The sequence below is a fragment of the Silurus meridionalis genome, chromosome 16 (genome assembly GCF_014805685.1).
Source record: "Silurus meridionalis isolate SWU-2019-XX chromosome 16, ASM1480568v1, whole genome shotgun sequence".
Taxonomy (NCBI): Eukaryota; Metazoa; Chordata; class Actinopteri; order Siluriformes; family Siluridae; genus Silurus; species Silurus meridionalis.
In genome coordinates, this window is record NC_060899.1 from 6,595,124 (window position 1) to 6,613,789 (window position 18,666).

Sequence of the window (18,666 nt, forward strand, 5' to 3'; positions counted from 1 at the left end):
TTCATCTATTAAATGAACGAGAGAAAATACAGGCAATTGTTCGGCAAAATAGCTTGTCCTGGTACTATTTGAATTTGAAAGCTTTTTTTTGTGGCTAAATTGAAAAGAACTCAGGAGGATACACATATTCTCACTGCATATGAAAAGTGGTAATGAAAGAGATGGAGAAAGAGGCAATAGTGGACACCCAGAGAACCTCTGGGATCAGTAAGTCACTTGGAATATACACAAGCTCAGCAGAGGCTCTAATGCATTCATAATTATAAAATATATCCATGCTGCAGGTTCTCGCAAATATTCAATAACATGCACTCACAAGCCCCATGCACCTTTGTGCAGATATTTGATTAGCTGATCATGTGGCAGCAGCACAATTCATAAGAAACAATTAAAGAACTTTAGTTTAGATCAAATATCAGGATTGGGAAACAATGTTTCGAACTTACAGGAAGTCTGTGGTTTAAATATCCACTCTTTCCAGCCATGGTGAGATGAAAAGCATCTCAGGATGATAAAATGTCATAATTTTCATGAAATCCATGCACCCAGACTGCCTTGTGTCATCAGTTCAGGCTGGTGCTAGTGGTTCAGTAGTTTGCAGGTTTTCTTTGATACACACTAACTGCTAATTAAGCATCATCTGAATGCTGAAGCCTATCCAAGTACTGTGATGATGCCTACTTTCAGCTTAAAAATGCACCATGCCAGAAAGCATGAAATGAAATTGATTCTATAAATAGGACAGTGAGTTCAGCGTACTTCAGTGGCCTCCCAAATCTAATAAAGCACCTTCGGCACGTGTTAAATTGGTTCATTAGAAGCTGGACAAAATTGCATCAATTTTGTGATGTCAACATGAAACAGAATCTCACAGCAATGTTTTACATCACCTTGTGAAATTCAAGCTACAAAATAATTAATGCTGCTCTATGAAAAGAAAAAAAGATCATACCCAGTATCACGAAGGTGTTCCTAATAAAGGGGCCATAAAATCAATGTAATCTATAATGATGATCATGATCATTCAGTGCCAGTCAAGAAAATCAGCCAAAATACATTCTGTTCCCTTCCTTCATCTGGGACTGATTTTGAAGCATTTGGTCTGTTCTTTCTCTCTCACACATTCACACACATGGTTGTCCTCTCTCTCTCTCTCTCTCTCTCTCTCTCTCTCTCTCTCTCTCTCTCTCTCTCTCTCTCTCTCACTTTCTCTACTTTCATTCTTTTTCACCCCGATTATCTGTCTGCACAGCTTTCTCTTTCATCTCCCACTTTTCCCTCTCTTTCCCTTTTACACTGTCTTGTGAATTACATGTGCACTGTGAATCCATTAAGGCTGCATCTACATTCGGCAGGTGTCCTTTTTCCCCCATCCCTGAATTAAAAATGAAGCTTGTGTTCATTTCTTCTATGCTTTCCTTCACCTCCAGAAGGTGAGAGCTGTACAGCGAGGGATGATTGAGAAAGGAGCAAAAATGAGAATATGAAAGAGAAAGCAGTGGGGTCTGAAAGAAAGCTAAAATAAAATGGTAGCCAAGGTGTTCCATGAGATTCGGTGTCTTACAATAGGAAGGAAGCCTCTGCGGTATTACATGAGTCTTTCATTATCCTGCTTAAGGCTAAACAGAGACATTGCCTCACTAATACTATAGAAAGAAACTTTTACAACTGCAATATTTTGTGGACACCTGACCATAATAGTTGTATATTTCCCTTTCAAATTTAGTCCCCATAATAAACTTTACTCCTTTGGGAAGATGTTCCACTAGATTTTGGATCGTGCTTGTAGAGATTTGTGCTTATTAATCAAAGAGGATGTTGTAAAGTCAGGTACTGATTTAGGGTGAGGAGATCTGGGGTGCAGTCAGCGTTTCAGTTCATACCAAAACTGTTCAGTAAGGTTGAGGTCAAGGCTCTGTAGCAGGCCTCATGTAACCCATATCTTCAGCTTTAGCTTTGTGCACAAAGGCACAGTAAAGAGAAAATATAATCCTTCTGCATCCATGTCACAGTATAGAGCTGAATATGTAGAAAGAGGGTGCAAATGCAGAACTTTGATTCAAAAACAAAAAACAAACTCTTGAGTAACAGTAAGGGCTAGGTTATGGCAAGGAAAAGGATACAGAAAATAGAACAAGTGGGGGAAAAACTACAAAGTACAACTCACAAGAAACTTTACTTCAGTTCCTTGTTTATTATTTAGCTAGTTAATGAGTAGTTAATGGAACCTAAATAATGTGGCTAACGAGTCCAAACAAACTTAGTATGAACAATCAGCTTGGAATTGAAAGTGACAACAAAAGAAGGAATTCAATAATGTGTGTACATGTGTTTGCTCTAGAGGCTGGAGAGGAATATTCAGAGGTAGATATGACAAAGGGTTGCCTTTTGATGGTCTGAAGGGACATGGCAATCCAGAGACATCCTATACAATTGTACCTCTAATTTTGTGGTAACAATTTGGGGGGAAAACTAATGTGGCTGGATAAGTCAGCTGTCCAAATACTTTTCTTCATATAGTGTATATAAATAAAAACATTTATAATCTGCAAGAAAAATCTGATTCAGTGGTGTTGATTACACAACACTGTGTTTTATCCAAGTTTTTCAGCAACACAATCATTTTTTACAGCAGACACAAATATTATTTTTTCCACTTTCTTCATCATATGGACTTGGTCCTCACCCAGATGTCAAAAACGTGCAGTAGAAAACACTCTTGAATACATGTGTAAAAAGTAATTGTCCTCTTTCTGATTCTCGCAAATCCTGATTTGCTCAAATTTTACATTTTAGAGCAGAGGTGCCCAAACTTTGTATTATAAAGGGCCAAAAACCAACAGTTGTTTGAGGACCGTGGGCCGAAAATATTTCTGCATTATACCATTATACCAAGTTGTCATGGTTCTTCTTATTTGTGATCTCAAAAAATTATGTATAATCTGCATATGTAATGCAATTTTCTAGTTTAGTGAAACTTATAGTACAATGAAACAATCAAATGTATTTAAAAATAATGAATAAAACAGTTTAATGCCTAATACAGCTGTGACATTTAATAAGAGACATTAAGCTGTTTGTTATTTTTCAAAATGTGTTTGTTCTTGCTTTTTTATTTTTTTTATTTGTATTGTATCACCTCAGGCCAACTTTGGCCCATGGGCCCTAGTTTGGGCAAGTCTGGTTTAGTTTGATTGTGTTACATGGCACATTAATATTATTAGTATTTCAATTCATTGTATAGTACAAAAAGTATTATACTCTTCTCTGATGAGTCCTAAATCTCATATCCTGAAATTATTAAACCATTTAAATAATGTGTTTCATTGAGGTCTTGATTAATCAGCTTATCGCAGGCTATACATGAAGACCTCTAGGTTATCCTATAGGATATCTTTAACCCTGCAAATCTGTCTGCTTATCAAACTAATATTGTTTGTCATCCTTCAGGTGTATGTAGACCTTGAGTATTTTACCCTACTATGTTGGTCAGCACTATGCTTATATTGTGGCTGTTTTGTTTGCCAAAGGCGTCTGTTTTTTTTCATGTAGTGAACCGTAAACTTTCTCTGATCTTTTAATGAACTTCACTCAGGAGGAATGGGAGAGAAGAAAACAGGTAATGCTCAAACACAGAATCTAGACAAAGAGCAAATAAAAAATAGTCATAGAACAAGGCACAGGTCAAAAACTCAGAAAAAGCAATCATGCATTTACCTGTAAATAAAAAAGAATGCTATTGCAAAAGCTTGCCAAAAATGCTTGTAGTCTTTGGGATAGAAATAGTATTCTGTAAGCTTCATTTGCTGAATGCTCTTCTGTTCAGCCTTTTCACTGATTTTTCCAGAAGCCAGTTCACATATTTTTTTAATGATACTATAACTGCAATGAATATAAAATAACTTTTCTTCTGAGACTTATTCAAGCCTGTAGTTGCAGCTAAGTCACAAATGCATAGCAGACTTATCAGTTTATTAATAGCAGTGTTTACTGATTTTTATTAATCATTTTAATTTCATTTTAGAGATTAAATGATTGCATTGACAGGAGACATGCAGATTTTCAGATATTCAGGTTGTGTGTTTATGTGAGTGTGTGTGTGTGTGTGAGACAGAGAGAGAAAGGGGGGGGTTATAATTAGCATGTATAATTAGGAGATCAAGGACTCTGGCACTAATGAAGTAGGATTAATCACTGGTATCATCAAGGACTTTCTATTAATGCACCTGCTTAATACACAGCATTGACATGCACATCCTGTCAGTGATCTTGCTGAGCTTTCTTTCTCTCTCTCTCTCTCTCTCTCTCTCTCTCTCTCTCTCTCTCTCTCTCTTTCGCTCTCCGTCCCTTAATTCAAAGTCATACAACATTATATAATGTTCAGTATCAAGCATATTAATAACAGACTAGATTTATGAGTAAACAGTAAGATCAGCAAAATACATTTTAGTGAGAGAACGGAGAGAGTGAGAGAAGCTACTACTCATCTTCTGCATTCCTTCTTTTTAATACCAGTGAACTAAGGGGTAAATAGGCATTTACAGAACAAAATAAATGGCTGAATGGTATGCTTAAACTGGGACATTTTTATTTCTTGAACAGTTTTAATATCCATTTACATATTTATATAAGATTCTGTGTCAGGATATGAGTTACTCATATCACACATTTACGTGTTAAAGCACAAGCATGCAGTGTGCGTTGACTAAGCTACACTTAAACACCATCTACATTTACACTTATTCGTTTGGCAAACACATTTTCTTAAAAGTGACCTATAAGTGAGGTAGAATATACTGAGTATCCTGGTCTAGCCACTTATATAGGTAAGTGTAAAAGAATGTAGAAGGTTCAGAGGGTGCAGGGGCATGAAAACATGTTTGGATTAAGTGCTACTCTACAGGAGTGCTACATATAATGATCACAAAGCAAACAGCTCAGCTCCTGGACCCTGATCTCAAGAGAAATTAGAACAAGTGATGGTGATATTTTGGAGTTGTGGTCAAATTAAATCATAAGGAAAAGAAAACATTTAACCCGCTTTTGAACCTCAACCTGCATAACTTTCACTACAAATTTGATTTGGTGAATGCATTCAAGTGGTTTAAAGAAGTAAAAGATACACTGATTTATATGAAAATGTAATCATATAGTAAAAGGCGAAACCTACCTAAAACAGCAGGAATGTTCTCAAATGTTCAAACGCTCTTGGAAGAGCTTTATTTGTGTCTTCAAAGTTTCTTGAAGGTCTCTTTTACATTCTTTTACTGCCTACTGCTGTTTCAGCACAAATATATAGTATATACATTGAGGAAATTAATTCTGTCAGCTAAGGGAGGAACATCATATCCGAGAGAAGGGAAAGAAATCTATACTTTATCAATCACTGCGTGTGTGTGTGTGTGTGTGTGTGTGTGTGTGTGTGTGTGTGTGTGTGTGTGTGTGTGTCTGTGCCAGCCGCAGGGCTGTCTATAGTTTCATTATAAGCCTACATCTCAGTTTGGAGTTCCAGGGCCTGGTTCCTGAACCGAGAGCTCATTCATCACTCCTCCATTCAATCATAGTTGCCTTAATTCCTTCCCTGCTTTCTCTCTCTCTCTCTCTCTCTCTCTCTCTCTCTCTCTCTCTCTCTCTCTCTCTCTCTCTTTACATCCTCATGCCTGCCTGCTGCCAGCTTCAGCTCCTGCAGTTATCCGTCTCCTGTTAATGACCTGCAGGACAGAGAGATGTCTGCAGAATGATTCGTTACGTGCTGCCACACTCCCTCCTTCCCTCTCTCTCATGCCACAACTTCATCCAACCCCTCCACCTCTCTCTGTCCATCAGACAAAATGAAGTAGCTCCCGAACTGAGCTCTGTCCCTCTCCCTGCTCCCATGCCCTAGTCAACCCCATATTCTCTTGTTATCTAAAGACAGATCACTACTTTCCTTTTTCTACTATAGTCCTTTTTCTTCTATGAAATGGTTTGTAGCTAATCTGCTGCACTGCCCTGAACGACTCATCCAAAGTTATTTTTACAGTGCAAACTATAATATGGATTCAAAATAACCCTTTGAATCAACTTCAAAAAGTTATGTTTTCACCCTCAAAATCCAGGGCATTATCAATACACCACTACAGGTATTGTTCAGGCTTTTTATGATTTAACCTTACAGCTTTTTGCAGCTTTACCAGAAAATACACATTGTGAAAGTCTTAATATACAGGATGCAATATAGAACAAATCCAGCATAAACTGAATTTTACAAACTTGTGTTTGTTATCTTACTGCAGTTTCTTGGGACTGAATGAAAAAATATGTGTAAACAAAAAATGTCTTAAAGTGAACAAAAATGAAAGTCAAACTTAAAATCAGCAAAACCAGCGTATGTACAAAACTATTTCTTAACAGCTGCCTAAATCCTTCTTATGTTACAGTATGTTTTTCATACAGTATGACTTCTGTATGCTCAGATCTCACATTTCATCTATTTTTTAAAAACTCTCTATATTGCTGGTTGGTTTTACTATATAAAATTTCCCATTATATAAATATCCCAGTTCTACTGGGATTCATAACAAGCCTACTACCAAAAATCGTGCCGCACAGTGTCAAATAGTGAAAAATAGGCTTCTCTTATGAATTTATAACTTATGCTGTCTCAGGTTTTCCATTTTCACAATTGCCTTATGTATGCCCATTAGAGGTCTAGACTTGGATTCCATTAAAAGTGCTTTATGACAATATTTCTTTTGTAAAACTTATTATATGAAGAGAAGAGAAGAAAAGAGAAAAGAAGAGAAGAGAAGAGAAGAGAAGAGTAGAGAAGAAAAGAAAAGAAAAGAAAAGAAAAGAAAAGAAAAGAAAAGAAAAGAAAAGAAAAGAAAAGAAAAGAGAAGGAAAAGAATAGTGAATAAAGAGAAGAAAAGATAACAGTTAAAAAGAAAAAAAGAAAAGCGATGTGGGGCTCAGTTTCTTATGTAATAGTGTAGTGCATAAAATAAATGACAAAATATTCTTCTGTTATAGTATAATAATACAGTAAAAAAGTGATGCAATATTCAATGTCCCAGATTCACTGGTTGTCCTGCCTTGGACCAATTTCACTGGGAACACCTCTCAAATCCTGCCATTTTTGGAGATGTTCTGATCCATTCATCTCGTCATTTCAATTTTTGCCCTTGTCAAAGTCACTGACCTTATACTTTACCCATTTCTCAACCTTCCAGCATATAAACTTCAAGAACTGACTGTTCACATTCTACCTAATATATCCAACCCTGTAACATGTTGCAGTGTAATGAAATGATGAACAATCCTTATTTCACTTGTCAGTGGCTTTAATGTTATGGCTGATTGGTGTATATATAGGAAATATGTCACAGAATCCCAGAAGCTATAGTTATGTAACTCAAGCTAAAACTAGCTGTTGAATAATAAATCCACATGTAGGAAAGCCAGGCACTGAGTTTCAGCTTTTCACACTCTGAATCCTGTTCATATGTATGACCTGTGATTGTGATCTGTTCATATGTAACCATCATATTCACAAATGATATATGGGTGGACAATTCATGTCAAAATTACAGAAAAAAATAGAAATTTCTATTAAAAAATGCAATTATGTTTTTTGGTCTATAATCAAAGGTTGCACTGTCTGTATACAGTACATTTCCTGGAGTCTCTTGTACATTGATTATACAGACATAGCCTGGAACCTTTAAGACTACTTGTACCCTTGCACCTTTTTTATCACTCTCAGTCACCTTCTTCACTGGAAGGACTTATCTGCTAATCAGAATACTCGAAAGCTCTTCCACACACACACACACACACACACACACACACACACACACACACACACACACACACACACACACACACACACACACACACACACACATACAATTTGAGTGACAGATTCTAAAGTAGTGCGATAAGGAAAGCAGATGGACAAAGCTAATTAAAAAGATATGCTGGTCAGTTTGACTTAGTTCCTTTTTGCCTTTTCCCCTCGTATTCTGTATTGTGTGGTCTGACTTTAATAATAAGATGTCCCATTTAGCTATATGAATTGCTATTATAATATTAAAATGTGGAATTCATGCAACCACTGAGATGTGGTTGTGTGAATATGCACAGAATTTGGGGTTTGGACAGTCAGCTGAAATAGGCATTGTGTTTCCAGGGGGTATGTGTGTGTCTGGAACATTTTCTGTCATGTCTTGAGGTTCAGTGTGCACGTATTTGTGTGTGTGTGTGTGTGTGTGTGTGTGTGTGTGTGTGTGTGTGTGTGTGTGTGTGTGTGTGCATGCGCACGTGACAAAATTCTTCCTCGGTCACTGTTTGTCTCTGTGATCAGACAGAGTTATAAGTCTGGGGTACTGGATGTCTCACTGATGTCCACAGACAGGAGAACTATTGTTCATTTACATCTGGAATCTTGTGAAGCATTTAATATTTCAGACTAATGTCTCCACATGTGTAAAATTACAATAGAGAAAGAGAGAAAAACAGACAACAATAAAAAAGGACAGAGTTCCAGACAATTTTTTTCTTCTTGTTAATGGGAGGATCAATATCTCAGATGCCTGGGACAAGTAAATGTCATGTCCAGGCTATTCGTGTATTATTCATAGTTGTCCTGTGAACAAGTAGGTTTAACAACCAGGTCAAATAAGTACTGGGTAATGACTTAAAAAGCAAATTGGTTCATTTGCATGCTTTACGCGCATTTGCACGCTTTACACCTACCACCTGCTGAACTACACACATCAGCAGAGGCAAGTCACATTTGTTTGACTGGGGATAGATCCTTCCTAGACTGATAAATTGACAAGAATATATGAGACACAATGACACAATATGATTTATCCGAGCAAAACTAAGTGCAACACAAAAATGTTGTAACTCCCCTGCTAGCAAAATACACAATCACCTCATGGTTCAACATATTATGAGAAAAAGACACAAATTCAGACTCGAATAATCTTTTACGTGTGATTCAAGGACAAAGACAAGACACCATATGACATAGCTAAAAGCTTTACAAGAGACTCACTGACTTTTTCTTCAGGCCACAAAAATCATGTGCTACATTATAGTCTAGAGAGGACAATGATCGTCAAATCATTTGTTTTATGCATGTAATTAGCTAACTAGCTGTCTATATGTTTTTATCACTCTTAAACTATATCAGATAAATCTCCAGGCAATCAAAGCATGGAAATGGGTAGCAGATTGAATTATTGATTTGCATAGTGCCCTAGTTAATGATTTGCCTTAGTACTATTATTATTATTATTATTATTTTAGCTTAAAATAATGTACAGTAGATATTATTAGCTTTATTAGAAATAGATCATTTCAGAATTTACATGAAAATGAGGTGAGAAATGCCTGAGAAAGACACTGTAGTGACTTTAAATTTGTAATTATGTAAGGCAAATAAAATGGACATTTACATTTTTATGTATTTTTTGTGTGGTTGTCCATTAGTCATTGGGCTGTCAATGTTGGTTGGAATTTCCAACTTAGGAGTGTAAAACCTTTAAAGACCTATCTATAAGCTTCTAAGTCTTTATAATATCCAGATATAAAAAATACAGTGTGTAATTCTTTATAATGAAGATACTCTTTTAACGGATGTTATTGAACTATACACTCAATCATTTTATTCACTTTATTCAATTCCATTTATTTCTGTTTGTATAGATTATTTAACAATGAACATTGTGACAAAGCAGTTTCTACATACATTTATCAGTAAAAGACACAATTTTTTTTTAATGCAATCATTTATACCTAATGAGCTTCAGGCGACAGTGGCAAGTAAAAATCTCTTGGCGGTGACATGTGGAAGAAACCTTGAGTGGAACCAAAATCAAAAGGTAATCCATCTTTGTCATGCCTGAAAGTAAGATTTATTAATAATTACCTTCTATAACTGTGTACTATATCCTCAGAAAGTGTAATTGTGAAATTATGAAATTGTTTATAGTTTAATGCTGCAGAAGGATATATATCTATAATCTATAATAAAAAGCCATCTTAAAAGATTTATTGTCTATCCATTGGTTAATACTCAAATTGTTGTTATAACAATACTAAGCATCCTAAATCTCTGAGCGAGGTCTTCATTTTCTGTTTCTGAATTAGGCAGAACGATACAGAGAAAATATGATTTGTTGAAGACCTCAATAGCACCCCATTCATTATGCGCTAGCTTTTTTTTTCCTGAGAATGATATGTAATTTATGGTTCCTGCCGAATCCAAGATTTACTTGAGCTTAGGCGAACGTGTCAGATGTGCTCTGTTTAATCCTGAGTGCAGCTATCATGTGCGTGTTTCATGTATTCACATGGTAATTCGAAGAAAAAAATATATATAAAAACGGTTTCCAGCGAAGATCAAATGCTGTTTGTTGATAAAGATGTAACTGGCATGGCGTTAATGTGTGTAGATGGAAGGGAATACGTGAGTGCTGCTCATGGAGGAAGGGCGCAGATGGGATGCTCTGTTAACACTTTATGAGAGACATCTGGGAGCAAAGGAGGGGAGAGGTGGCCGAAAGGCAGGGGGGTGCGATAAATTAAAAACAGCAGATCTCAAGGTTCGAACGCATCATTTCTGCGAGATTAGATGGCTGAAAGGAATGGGAGAGAATTATACAGCACAGGAAAAGAGCGTGAGAGAAAGAACACAGCTGTGAAAGACAAGAGCGAGAAAGGGAAGAGGAAAAGGATGGGTCTGAAAGGAGGAGGGAGAAGCAAGTGAGCAAACAGGACAGTGAGTAGACTCGTGCAGAGAGAGAAAAAGAGAGAGCGAGAGAAAGAGAGAGAGGGGGAGGGAAGGAGGGAGAGTGGGATATAGTGAGAGCAAAGCAACCTGCAGAGACAGACCAAGAGAGCGAAGAGAGAGAGGAGACGAGCGCAGCTGCGGTATCGTGTTGTTGAGGATTAGGTGGGGATGCAGCTGTAGCCGGCGCACACACAGGATCTGGATCTAACTGCCTCCGTGCTGGACAAGACTCAGCAAGCAAAAACCTGGACATCAGAAGCATGAGGTACTTCCACACTGGAGAGAACGAGTACGAGAGGAGAGTAGAATGAGGAAAGGAGAGAAGCATGAAAGCGATAGCTTGTGGACTAGAGCTGCTGCATGAAAGAGTACGAGAAGGGGAGAGCCAACTGAGAAGTAAAAAGGGTTAGACAGTACAAGACAAGCGAGAAGTGAAAGAGAGATGAGAGGAAGTGTCTGATCAAAAGTTGGGCTGATTTTAAAGCACATTAAGCCTTTACATTACAGTGTCTTCTCTTTTAGTGAGGATGTGGTTAATAGAGTTTGTTTGTCAAAGTTTTGTACTTTCCGAGGGAAAAAAGTATGTTTTGCAGGCTGGAAAGCAGATGCTTGTCACAGGAGTTGTACTTCACATGCAGCACACTCTCCATAAAATGTAATAAATTGGTGTGTTTTCAAATCAAGGTATCCTGGCGTGAAATCTCTCAGAGTGCTGCTCCAGTGGAGAGCCAAAACATAGCCGAGGGTCAGGGAAAGCTGAAAACAGATGAAAGACAGAAATGTTTTATTGTTGTCAAGGCTCAAAGAAATATACATTTCTTTGACAACTTTCTTTTAGCAATGTTTTATTTGATCTGATTCGAGAAAAATTACAAGGAGAAATACATCCTGGGCACACATAATGAGAACGGCACATGATAATATTGAATATTTATAAATGGCGATACTGTGAGATGTTTCTCTTACCGATATTATTGAATCCAATTTGTATTATAATTGAACAAATATGCAGTCCCTAATGATTTAATGACCTGACATACACTACCTGTTACCTTATTATGCGTCTCAACTACTAAATCTGTACTGACTCACATCACTATCAGAAGTATAAACATTTATGGACTTGAAATTAGACCATTTACCACAGACACATGCACACAAATACACACAAATACACACACACACACACACACACACACACACACACACACACACACACACACACATGCATGCACGCAGTGATTGATAAAGTATAGATTTATATCTATATCTATCGATTTATTTTATTTTATTTTATTTTATTTTTTATTTTTTTTTATTTATTTATCTTGTAATAAATCCACACTATAAGCTATACGCTACACTCTAAGACCAACTTTAGAGTGGGCATTTCCTCGTATGTCTCTTTCACTTCTCACTTGTACTGCTAAACTTTTTTTCACTTGTCTTTCCCTTCCTATATTTTTTTTATGCTGCAGATCTCATAAATTATTATGTGTGTGCAGCTAAAACTATATTAAATTAATATTTAATGCTGCATATGCACAAGTCCCTTGTTCAGATGTTCGTTCTTCATTTGTTATTCCTTCAGTGTGAATGTTCAAAATTTTGATTGTGTACAACACGTTTAAGCAGCAGATCATCACTGGGCAGCAGTAAGTTTTTGCCCACAGTCAGCATTTTTTATTTTTATTAAGTGTACAAATATTTTACAGTTCACAATGACTTGAGTTCAGTAATTATTTTGTACAAGTAATCCTTTTTAATGTGCTGTTCTGGGATGCTAATCTGTGGCCAACAAGTAAGGAGAAAATATTAGGTCGAATTCACTCAGACACGCACACATATATACGTGCACACACACGCACACATATACACAAATGCAGGATGTGTTGTAACACAGTGAGCAGCTGGAAGGCTCTTAGAGTGTCTCGCCGGGTTTATCAGGTGACGTGTGTCTCCCCAGGGGGGTGGTAACATCGCTTCAAGTCTATTTTGCCATTTTGCTCTAGCTTTCTGCCTCGTCTATTCAGCAAACGCTCTCCACGGGGATCCTGTTGTCTCAGTCTACATGCTACACACACTCACAGACACACTGGTTTTACTGCTCTTTAATAGGTGTTAAAGGTCAGTTGTATGATTTAACAAAAAGTAAGTAATTTCATCTATTAAAAATAGTTATAGTATTCTGTATTTTCCTGTACTAAGAATTGACTGGTGTTTTTTATTAATTATGAATATTTCTCACTTCTATAACCCTAAAGCACTTACATTTAAACTTTTTTTTATTTTTTTATGAAAATAAGCTTAATAAAATTATTTCCAAAATTTCAAAGTCAAATGTATGCATGAAGGAATGTTCAATAGAGTAAATAAATAGGAGTCCTAGTATGAATACGAGTCAAACTTAGAATCTATATCTGCAGTTAAAGTGAGATTATTCTGATCTATTTCTATGAACATTTCTTATAACTGAAATGAAGAGAATTTACTATAAACAAACTATGAATAGAAATCACCCTATGGCATTCCTTAACATTGTTTGGAATTCGTTTGATTCAATTTAACTAAAAATCGGAATGGCGCATTTGGGGCAAAACTAAAAATAAGGGGTAACTTAAGATCCAGCACACATTTGTTAGTCTTGAAGGTTGTGGATGGAGTGGAATCCTGTCAGACTAAATAATTAATGTTCAATACATTAGAACTTTGTGTGAAACAGCGCTGTCTTTTCTCTGGGCAATGCGTAGTGTCTGTCTGTCTGTGTCCCTCCAGATGATCAGATTTCAGTGTACTGTCTGTGCTTAAGGAGAACGAGAATAAGAGGCAGAGGAGTACACAAATACAGTCTTAAGATGCTTAATGACTATTTAGAGAATTAATGCAAGCAATTAAATATGCCCTTGGCTCTGACACAGTGCCTACTCTTGCTATATAAAAAAATCAGAGTTCCTTAAATGCTGAAATAGAAGTTAATGATTTAATTACAGTCATGTTTGTCAAACCTCATTTCACTGAAATGGCTTTTTAATTGCATTTCAGGATTGCGTTATCTCATTGACTTGTGATTGCTCTTGCTCGGTAATGCATATTATTCTAATGATGGAGTCCTGTATCGATCGAAACAGTGAATACATTTCAGGAAGACATATCTTTGATACCTGTGTGATGTTTTTATGTTGTGTATGTTACACATGTGCCTAGTTTGGTTTGAACTCTTGAAAGTCCTGTGATTTTTGTGATTCTCAGATAAAATCTATACACTGCAAAAAGGGCAATTTCTTGATTATAGTTACATTTTTCTAGTATTCCCTATAAGGTTAGAGTAAAACAAATATAAGATTAATTTATTCTATTTCATAATAATTTTTTCTTGTAAGAATCGTTTTAAATATTTATTCTTAGCAAGAAAATATTGTCCAGAAATCAGATTAATTATCTTTTGATTATAGATTATATTAATCTTATAAAACAAACTCTATATACATCGATCAGGCATAACATGACCACCTGCCACTTATGTTGGTCCCCCTTTTGCTGCTGAAACAGTCCTGACTTACAGCAATAAGTTCTTTAGCAAATTGAGCTACAGGAGTTTGTCGTTTTGGATCGGACCACAAGCCCAGCCTTCGCTTCCCACGTGCATCAATGAGCCTTGGCTGCCTATGAAGCTGTTGCCGGTTCACCACTGTTCCTTTCTTGAACCACTTTTTATAGATACTGACCACTGGTAACTGGGAACATCACACAAGAGATCCAGTTTTGAAGATGCTCTGACCCAGTTGTCTAGCCAATACAATTTGAACCTTGTCAAACTCCTTGTCTAAATCCTTACACTTGCCTGCATCTAACACAACAACTTTGTAGATAAAACGTTCACTTGCTGCCTAATATATCTCACTCACTAACAGGTGCCATGATGAAGAGACAATCAGTGTTATTCACTTCACCAGCCAAAATGATATAATGTCATAATGGTATGCCTGATCGGTGTAAATGGTATATACAAAATACATTTGATTACATTTAAAGTCAGTTGTGGAGATTTGTGCTTATTCAGCTACAAGGTTGTTATTAAGGTTAGGTACTGATGTAGGCTGAGGAGGCCTGGGGTGCAGTTAGAGTTTTTAATTCTTCCTATAGATGTTCAGTAGGTCTTGAGGTCAGATCTCTAGATCAGGCTATTCAACATCTTCCACTCCAGCCTATGTAAAACATAGCTTCATGAAGCTCACATGGAGTCATGCTGAAAAGGTTTGGGATTCCAAGTTCAAGTAAAGGAAGAATTTTATGGTACCACATCCAAAGACATTACACAACTGTGTGCCCCCGCAAAATTTTATGTTATACTAATATATCTGCATGGAAATATTGTTTCGCTCGTGATAAACAAAAAAACTCGATAAACGGACGCCACCCCAAAAATGCGATTTTATGTATACAGTACAGTACTGTATTAACATTTTACTTCATTTTATAATTAATAACTATGTTTTTATTAATAAATATCATTATTTCAACATAAAACTCCAGAAAAACATGTTCCTATAAGTTTTTTGGTCTATCGTGCTATCCACGAGAGAACGGGAAAATCAGCAAAACAAATTAGTTATGTGGCAAATGCAGTTCCGCGATAAACCGGGGCGCGACATTCAAACCGCAGTGGATTACTGCATTCGATAAATATGTGGGGAAAAATAGTGAAATGTTGCATTTAACATACCTAGACATTTAAGAAACCGTTGCCCATCATTTCCAAAGACAACATGGAAATGTTTAAAATATAATTTCTACTTCTGCATGGATTGTACAAGAAGCCAGTTTAACAACTGCTGTGGTAAAACAACGAGTCTGCCTAAAGATGTTTAAAAGAGTAATTTCCTCACACACAGCTACATGCCATAGCGAAATCAATTTAGTATCTATTAAGACATTGGCTGTCAAACTGTCCACGAGGCACCTGCTCCATCAGATCATCAAAAAAGACAACAGCATTTAAATATTCTGTACACATGATAGTGTGTGACAGTTTCCAAACATTTAATAAAAAACAAATGACCTAATAAAAAATGGAAATAAAAAAAAATATATATATATAAAAAAACCTTTTATTGTGAAATCTACACCAATAATTTAAATAAAACAATTAGAATAATTTTAGAAAGGAAAATGGCAAATAAATACAATTTATAATAACCTAGTTGTGTAAGTGTGCGCTAAACTAATACTTAGTTTGAGTCACCGAAACTCTGACTGGGCCTTCCCAAAACTATTATTTGGTTTTAGTGGGTGCCATTTCTTTGTTGGAGCTGTTCTTCAGGTTGTTATCATGCTTAATGGTAAAGGTTTTTTGCCAAAATTGAAAGCTGCTATTATTGTATCTATCCAACCTGATTAAAACCCCAGCAAGAAGAAAAGCTGAATATGCAAGCTAGCTACTGGAGGTTCATCGTGTTATATTTCACAAAAAAAAAAAAAAAAAAAAAAAAGAATTCGGCTTGAGTTTAATACGTTAAATATAAATCTGCAAACCCTTTTTCTTATGTATTTTACACCACAATACACTTGTTATTTTACCATTGATGTGTACACTGTATATATAAAGTGTATATACTTATTCAAAGATGCTCTTCATTTTCTTTTTTTAATCATTATGAAAGACAATGGCTTTTAGATACTTGAATCATCTTGCAGAATTTGAGTAGACTAATAGAAACAATATTTCAGAGGCATTTCGCAGTAAACATACAGTGGAGTCTAAAAGTCTAAAAGTCTAAGAGCACTAGTGAAATATGCCTGTTTTGCATTCTTTTCTAATTTGATACAATTTTAATTGCAAACTATATTACTGACTACAAACTACAGTGAAAAAATATCTAACATTTTTGCATGAGTTACTGACATAATGACAATAAAACAGAAAATGATATGCAACCCAAATGCAAGTCCATTTTTGTTATGACTCAATCCAAATCTGTGCGTTTAAACAGACCAAGTGTGCTGGGACTTTATGTATAATAAGCAGAGTACACTCGAATCTACTGTAATATTACAATTATTAATAACAAACAACTCGCAAACAAACTATACAAAAGAGGTTGTCTTTCTGGTACAAAATTATAGGTAATAAACAAATGAAAATTAGTTTATGTTTGTTCATGACTAATACAAAAACACAGCCAAAACATGCACACACAGCAAGCTCTACACCATAATCTGATATTCAGAACTATTTCCCTAAGAAATATTTACCCAAGAAGAAATATATACAATTTGGTAATCAATACCAAAAATTAAAATTTAGAAGCAATCTGAGGGTCATAACCAATTGAGAAGCATTAAATACACTGTAAAGAAATGTACACATCCTATAAATGTTCCAGAATTCTAATTGAAAAAAGCCATTGATCCAGCCATGGGATATTCATCCCTAACCTAATCCATTATTGAACATTTTGTCTTCACAGGCACTTCGAGTTGTGGCAGCAGGTAGTCTGAGCAGGAGTCTAGACGTGCTACCAGGGAATAGAGGTCAAAGGTGATGACCATGGCATCCAGCCAGTTGGTGGTGCTCCTGGCTGTGGTGGCAGTGGCTCATGCCTCAGTCTTACTCTCTGGCCAGAGACTGAAGCCTCGATTCCAACGAGACCGGCGTAACATCCGTCCCAACATCATCCTCATTCTCACTGATGACCAAGACATTGAGCTGGGTGAGTCATTACCTTTCTGTTCATCTGTTCATGTGGCAAATCTATTTATAGCTTCTTATAATGAGGCAGAACTCTGTTTTAAGCAGTAAATAAATAAATAAAATATTGGTAATTACACATTTTATTTATAAATTAATTTAAAATGAATCCTAATTTAAAGGCTTACAACTGACACAAACAATCTGAAATTGTGTAATCTTACCAAGCGAGCTTTGTTGAATACCACCACCATTATAAACAATATATAAACAATATATAGCTAATGCTGACTCAAGTTGGATGGTGAGCTATTAAACATCAATATACACATGGGCTTTGGCAAATATCATTTGTAGATCAATCTCACACTATTTATTTTGAAGCATATAAAATTTAAGAGCAATTGAACCAGGGATGTTCTGATGCATCTGCTTTGTCCCAGACATTGCTGCTGCTGACAAAGAATATAGTGATCAACTGTAGAGTTTCGTCAGGAAAGAACGCAATTGGATGTTAATGTGTTTGTGAGATTTATAGTTTAATATAGATAGAAGATATTTCATCATTTGCATATACTCTATAATGATTAATAACAATAAATGCAACAAGGTTTACATTAAGAATTTCATAAATACTATGGTTTCATTATGCTAAATACAGTTTCTGTGACAGTGAACCATGTATTAAAATGCTGTAAGAAAAATACATGAGCAGATGATATTGTATTACACACATCCCATAAAAAAAAGAGCTCTAACACCATAACAAGCTTCAAAGTTTTATTTACAATGGCCAGTTTATCGGTACCCATCACTCCTGTGAAGTCTTTATCTCACAGCCAGAGGAAGTTTCTATGGAGGAGGCTGCTCTGTAGGAACCATGAGCACTCCATTGTTCTTCGGTCTTTGGTCAAAGACAAAGTCATTATTCCTATCCACATCTATTCAGAGTGTTTCATTTCCTCTGGAGATTTGAACAATGTTGTGGTCCCTGAGATTATATTAACAGTATGCAAAAGTATGAAATTCTATCTCACTTTATCTAGAGGTAACAGTTCTGTTAAGAATTTTCCTAATTGAACCCAGTTTCCTGCTAGGCTTGCATGCTCAAAATCTGATAAAACACACACCTCGCCAAGAATAATCGACTCTCGTTTATTAGAAATTATGAAGCATGAATGGGGCTGTATTAAGG

At 36.0% G+C, this 18,666-nt stretch overlaps 1 protein-coding gene across 4 annotated transcripts in view; it reads left to right on the plus strand.

Moving 5' to 3' along the window:
* Positions 1 to 18,666, plus strand: part of sulf2b (sulfatase 2b) — a 124,237-nt gene that overhangs the window by 63,503 nt on the left and 42,068 nt on the right. Inside the window, exons 1-2 of one of the 4 annotated variants that reach the window (XM_046869329.1) lie at positions 10,777 to 11,048; positions 17,251 to 17,493. In XM_046869329.1, the coding sequence (XP_046725285.1) occupies positions 17,325 to 17,493 (169 nt within the window). In that variant the 5' untranslated portion in view covers positions 10,777 to 11,048; positions 17,251 to 17,324. Of the gene's footprint in view, positions 1 to 10,776; positions 11,049 to 17,250; positions 17,494 to 18,666 lie in introns of those variants that run through there. The other 3 variants (XM_046869330.1, XM_046869327.1, XM_046869328.1) reach the window with 3 other exon arrangements.